Here is a 6755-nt window from a genome sequence, read left to right as displayed (position 1 = left end):
TAAGGCAGCTTCATGTGTTCTTCTTCACCCAAAGAGTCATTAACACATGGACTCCACTGCCACAGGAGGTGGCGGTGGCTACAAGCATGGACAGCTTCAAGAGGGAATTAGATAAGCATATGGAGCAGAGGTCCATTGGTGGCTATTAGCCATAAGGTATAGACAGGGACTCCGGGGCAAGTGATGCACTGTATTCTTGGTGCTTGGGGGGGGGCAACAGGGGGAGGGCTCCTAGTGTCCTGGCCCCACTGGTGGACCTCCCGATGGCACCTGGTATTTTTGGCCACTGTGTGACACAGAGTGTTGGACTGGATGGGCCATTGGCCTGATCCAACATTGGCTTCTCTTATGTTCTTATGATAGGTCCATCAGTGGCTACTAGTCAGAGTGATTAAAGGCAGCAAACCTCTGAATACCAATGCCAGGAGGCTGCTCCAGTGGAAGGCCTTGGCCTCCATAGCCTGTCTGTTGGCCCTCCAGGGCATCTGGTTGGCCACAGTGTGAAACAGAATACTAGATGGACCACTACCCTGGTCCACCAAGTCTCTTCTTATCGTACATTATCAGTATTGTCTACTCTAACCAGTAGTGGCTCTTCAGGATTTCAGTAGAGGTCTTTCACATCACCGGCTCTGCCTGTCTAGGGATTGTACCCGGAACCTTCTGCTTGCAAAGCAGATGCTCTGCCACTGAGCCACGGCCCCTCCCTGGTTCTTGAGATACTCCTCTAGGTGTTAATAGATCCTTTGCCAATCAGTTTTCTTCCCACCACCCTCAAGATGGATGCTTCACCTCTGCCGTGTGTCTACTCTGAAATGCTGTTGCGTTTATTACCATGCTAGCTGCTTTATTAGTGACATATGACATAGGAGGCTGCTGTATACTGAATCAGACCCTTAGTCCCTCAAGGTCAGTATTGTCTACTCAGACTGGCATTGCCCTCCAGGGTCTTAGGCAGAGAAAGGTCTTTCACATCAGCTACTGCCTCACTGTTTTTAACTGGAGATGCAGGGGATTGAACCTGGGACCTTCTGTGTGTCAAGCAAATGCTCTTCCACTAAGCTACAGCTTCTCCCTGTGGTGCAATTCTGTTCTTTCCTCAGGCAGAGAGCTGTGGAGATGTGGCTCCATCCGAGTCCTTCTCACCCGCCTTAGTGCCTGCACTCTGGGCACGGTGTCCTGCTGCAGTAAAGAATTCTGTGGTACCTTCAGGACCAACTAATTTAGGGTAGCAACCAAAGCTTTTGTGGCTTGAAGCTCATGAAGGATTATGCTACACAATAAATGTATTAGTCTTCACGGTGGCAGAGAGAGAGAAATAGCCAAAGGAGCAAATCCTCAAAAGTAGACAACACAGAAGAAAGCAAAGCAGAGGTCCATCAGTGGCTATTAGCCACAAGGTACAGATAGGGGCTCTGGGGCAAGTGATGCTCTGTCTTCTTGGTGCTGGGGGGGGGGGTCAACAGTGGGAGGGCTTCTAATGTCCTGGCCCCACTGGTGGACCTCCTGATGGCACTGGTATTTCTGGCCACGGTGTGACACAGAGTGCTGGACTGGATGGGCCTTTAGCCTGATCCAACATTGGCATCTCTTATGTTCTTATGACCACGAAGTCATGCAATGCAAGCCTAAATGCCACTGAGCTCATGCACACACACCCCAAATAAAATCTGCTGTACGTTGTTTTCTAAGAACATAAGAGCCATGTTGGATCACAGCAAAGGCCAGGTTGGCCCGGGGACCCTGGAAGGTTTTTGCCTTCCTCTGGGCACAGAGCAGGGGTCACTGGGGAGGTAGCTGTGAACTCCCTGCATTGTGCAGGGGGTTGGACAAGATGACCCTTGAGGTCCCTTCCAGCCTTATGTTTCTGTGTTTCTAAAGGCCCATCTAGCCCAGAATTCTGTCCTCCAAGCAGCCTCTAGGGTAAGCCCACAAGCAGGACGGCTGCAACAGCCTCCTCTCACCTGTCCTCCCAGCATCCAATATTAAGAGGCACGCTGTCTCTGGTCCTGGAAGGAGCAGATACCCATATTTATTACTTATTAATTAAAACACATATCCCGCCTTTCCTTGTGGTTCAAGGCAGCTTACAGTCATCGTTAAAAAACAATCAGAACCAAAATACAATAAACCCAAATCTCTCCCCCTAACCCACCTTAAAAGGTGCCTGCCATTCAAACCTTCTCAAAGGCCCTGGCCAATAGGCAGGCCTCACACCACCTCCTGAAGATCTCCAAGGAGCCCCCCCCCCTCACCTCTTTATGGAGCCCATTCCACAATGGAACAGGCTTGGGCTCTGGCTGGTGCCAGACGGGCCACCATAGAATGGGGATACAGGGAAGGAAAAAGGTAAAGGTAAAGGTTTCCCTCACTCGAAAGCCAGTCGAATCCGATTCTAAGCCGTTCATCTCCGTTTCCAAGCCGAAGAGCCAGCGCTGTCCGAAGACATGACTTAATGCCAAGGCGCACGGAATGCTGTTACCTTCCCACTGAAGCGGTACCTACTTATCTCCTTGCAGTTTCTTGCTTTCGAACTGCTAGGTTGGCAGGAGCTGGGGTCAGAGACGGGAGCTCACTCCGTCACGCAGCACTAGGTTCTCGAACTGCTGAGCTACTGATCTTCCGGTCTGCAGCCTTCAAATCATAACCAGCAGGCACTGATAGCCCCGTATTCCGTGAATTTCCCACTCCCCTTCCTTTATGGACTCCGCACCACTGGCTTTAACTGGATTCCCCTCCCAGAACCTCTAATCCCACAAACACTTGCAGATGTTATCTGAGTCCACCCAGCACAATTCTTTTCAAATTAGTAAGCTTGGGCAACACATGGACACATGAATCTGCCTTACACAGAATCAGACCCTTGGTCCATCCAAGTCAGTAAGGGCTACACAGACTGGCAGTGGCTCTCCAGGGTCTCAGGCCTTTCACATCTCCTCCTACCTGATGCTTTAAAACTGGAGATGCCGGGGATTGAACCTGGGACCTCCTGCATGCCAAGCCGATGCTCTACCAGTGAGCCACAGCCCCTCCCTAAACATCATCTGACAGGTTTCTTGACCTCCTACAGACCCCAGAATCCATTTTCTTTCCACATTCATTGCTAAACATTTCCCTTAATTGAAACTTTATTTTTAAAGATATGCATGGGGAAGAGTGATGGTTTAGGATTGCCCCACTGATGGCTGCTGTTTTGCAGTGATTCCCACTGCCCTTTCTTAAAATCCCCAAAGTCTCTCCAGGTTGAACAAGATTGGAGCCTCCTGGCCCTAAATTCTAGGTACAAAGACACAAGCACAGAAGTCCCCTTTGCAGAAGTTTTAGTACCGAAGCTGCCTTTAAAATGGGCAGCAGAATGACTGAACCTTTTCAAGCAATGCTTGCTGGCGGATGAAGTAACAATAATGTTTTACAGAGACTAGAGCAGAATGCTTTAATAAGGAACAAGGCTGTATCTCTTGACACTTAACAGAATATCTAACACAAAACTTTCAGTCTCGAATCATCTCCTTGTGCCTGATCCTGGAACATCAACTCAGTCTATTTTCTTCCTGTCACGTTAAAGGCATAGCATGTTCACTAATACTACTATGAGATGATAATCTGCCTTTTGGTGAAAGCCCAGCTCCCTTTGGATTAGTACAATAATGGCCAAGTGTTACCTAAAAATGAAGGTTGGGGCAGTAAATCAGCGCTTGCATAGCAGCAACATAAGTGCTAGGATTTTCCCAAAACGATCTGTAGAAGAAAGAAAAGTGGACCTTAACAGCAAAATCCTGTTGCTTAAATGAAAAGCCTGGTTGGTCTTCACCGTTTTAACAACAAAGGAGTACTCTGGATAATTCGGAACTCCAGAGGGGCAGGGGGAAAAATGCAATGGAGAAAAGACGTTTTCCAGAACCTGTTCCCAGAAAAAAAAAATACAGATTGATCTGTTTTAAAAGATGCAGGCTTCTTTTCTCCCCAAGGTGCACAGATGTTAGACAACCCCAAGAACAACAGATCTATCAGTGGCTATATTACTTACGAGAGCCAGTGAAGCCTCCGTCCTCAGAGGCAGTCTACCTCTAAATGATAAGTGCTTGGGGACGTGGCAAAAAAAACAATGACAGGACTGACTGTTTCCTTTGTGCCTTGCATTTATGGTTTCAGAAGAATCCAGCTGTCTGTTTTTTGAAAATAGGATGCTAGACAAGATAGACCTTTGATCAGATACAGCCCAGGCGAGCCTGATAGTTCCTGGATTCTTCACAGCCCCTCTGAAGCCAAATCTGCACTCCCACCTGACCTCTCGTCCTTTCCAACCCACTCCACACTACAGCTTCTGGGTCCCAGATGTCCTCCTCGGTTTTGTTAATTGAATATTATCACAGAAAACGATGTGAGGATGCTGCTCCATCTCTAGCTGCTCCAGATTGACTGTCCTTCAGATATTTCTGCCTGCTGCCGGAGTTCGGCAGCTTCACAGATCTGCTCTTTCTGGTCTCACCCTTAGTCCCTTCCCTGCTGCCTTTAGGAAGGATGCAATCAACACCCTCCACTCCTAGGGATATTCCAGGAATGGTCCCTGTACTTCCTTTCCCACTGGAATCGGACCATCTAAGGGTGGTTCCTGTATATTAAAAGGCACCTACTTTCATCAGGGATAGCTCCAACCTAGTCTTCCCCTTTACCCCACTGCAAATAGTGTGTGTGGGGGGGAATCCTGAGACAAGCAAGTGTCCAGGGAAGTCCTGAAAGAACACCTCCTTTGTCTCCTCTGTCTGACTGACCTCGCTTCCCTTGACAGCATTGGTACTGGGGAAACCTCTCCCAAACCGCCGGGCTATGGCTATTGTCCCTGTGTTACAGCACAGTCCTGTGTGCATTCTCCTTTCCTTCTCCTCCTCTCCTCCAGGAATGCAACAACCGAAAGGGCACAACCCTACACACCCGTCATCCTGCTCCCCGTAAAACAGGCATGTCCCCCGGTGCATAGATACCTGTCATCCAACCCTGGGGACAGATAGGGACAGTCTCATAAACGCCAACCTTGAAGTCTAACAGTGAGTCTCAGCAGAGCCGCCAGTGGGCAAGACGTCACAGTGGCCACTGTACACCACCACACCCGGGGGATAAGAGATAATGTCGGACACGGTGGCCGGCATGGCCGGAGCAGCGACGGCTGCCGGGGAATCGTGCCCAGAGCGAACGGGCATCAGGGCGTGCGACGCCTTCTCCTCCTGCTCCGGCTTGGTGGTGGCCGTGAAAGGGCGCATGGTGGTCAGGGAGGGCGAGGTGATCCTCCAGAGCAGCTTCTTGAGGGCCTTGCGGAACTCCTTGCGCATGAGGCAGTAGAAGATGGGGTTGAGGCAGCTGTTGGAGTGGGCCAGGCACACCGTGATGGGGAAGAGGTAGGCCTGAGAGAGGAAGTAAGCGTGGCTGAAGTGCAGGACGTTGAGCTTGATGAGGACACCCCAGGCGGTGAGGGCCTGGTTGGGCAGCCAGCAGAGGAAGAAGGACAGCACCACGATGGTCACCGACTTGGTCACCTTGGACCGGCGCTTGGTGCTGGGTCCGCAGGAGCTGGCGCCCACGTGCCTGTCGCTGATGAAGCGGACGAGCAGCAGGTAGCTAAGGGTGATGATGCCCAGCGGCACGACGAAGCCCAGCAGCACCTTCTGGGACTGGTACAGCCCCAGCCAAAACGGCGTGTTGTTCCCCTGGCTGTCGGGGATCTTGACCAGGCAGAGCTCCTCGTTCATGATGGTGGAGGTGGTGGAGAAGATGGCGTGGGGGAGGGAAGCCAGGATGGCGACGGTCCATATGAGTACACAGAGCCACTTGGCCGACCAGCAGCCCCCACAGAGCCCCCCTTGCCTTTTGGTCTTCAGGGCAGAGGCCACCGAGTGGTACCGAGCGACGCTCATGGCGGTGAGGAAGAAGACGCTGGCGTACATGCTCATGGCCGTCACGTAGGAGAGGATCTTGCACATGGCCTTGCCAAAGAGCCAGGTGAAATCCAGGGCGTTCTCCACAGCCCAGAAGGGCAAGGTGAGCACGAACTGGAAGTCCGTCACGGCCAGGCAGGTCACGAAGAGGTTGATGGAGGACTTCTTCCAGCCCTGCTTGCTCTTCATCAGGTAGAGGACCAGCAGGTTGCCCACCAGGCCGAGGGCGCACACCACCGAGTAGACGATGGAGATGAGGATGCGGAGGACGATCCAGCCGGCCCCTTGGAGCCCGTCGGCCCGGTCCAGGTTGGCGAAGCTCATGGAAAGGTCCTGCAGGGACTCGTTGCTGAGGTTGCCCCATTGCCTGTCCTCCCAAAGGCTGGGGGAGAAGTCCGGGAATTCCCCCGTCGTCCCGGCTTCTTTCATGCTCGCTGCCAGCGAGCAGTAGCTGTGTTCGCACAGGGCATCCATCCCATGGTAGAGGGGGGGCTTTCTCTCTCTCTACCTCCCTCCCTCCCTCCCTCCCTCCACCTCTCCAAGGAGAAGTGGTGCACAGGAGACAAAAAAAGAGGGTCCCCCTTTCCACAAACAGCCCAGAGCTTAGTATCCAAAACCCTTGGGCGTCTTTCCCCGGGTGCTGCTGGCGATCCGACGGCGACTGCTGCAGTCCTCGGCTAGGGAATCTGTGGAGAAGGCAGAGCGAAGAGAGACACCCACGGCTGGCCTCTCCTCTGGAGCAAATGGGGGGAGCGCAAAACAGCGAGAGAGAGAGCGCGGCAAACACACGCCCGGGCTGCGAGAGGGACACGGTCAGAGAACAGA

General features: G+C 52.2%; 1 protein-coding gene across 1 annotated transcript; it reads right to left on the bottom strand.

The window, feature by feature from the left end:
- Nucleotides 1-5039: 5039 nt before the first annotated feature.
- RXFP3 (relaxin/insulin-like family peptide receptor 3) lies at nt 5040-6404 on the bottom strand. Its single transcript, XM_015410320.1, has one exon. It carries the CDS (start codon nt 6402-6404, stop codon nt 5040-5042), a length of 1365 nt encoding a protein of 454 aa, XP_015265806.1.
- Nucleotides 6405-6755: the final 351 nt, after the last annotated feature.

This window comes from Gekko japonicus, unplaced genomic scaffold (genome assembly GCF_001447785.1).
Source record: "Gekko japonicus isolate JY-2015 unplaced genomic scaffold, Gekko_japonicus_V1.1 scaffold1490, whole genome shotgun sequence".
Classification (NCBI taxonomy): Eukaryota; Metazoa; Chordata; class Lepidosauria; order Squamata; family Gekkonidae; genus Gekko; species Gekko japonicus.
Note: the sequence above shows the minus strand (reverse complement) of the source record. Positions and strands in the feature narration are given on the sequence as shown.

Coding starts and splice junctions, on each gene's coding strand:
- RXFP3 (XM_015410320.1), bottom strand. CDS start 6,404: ATGGATGCCCTGTGCGAACACAGCTACTGCTCGCTGGCAGCGAGCATG.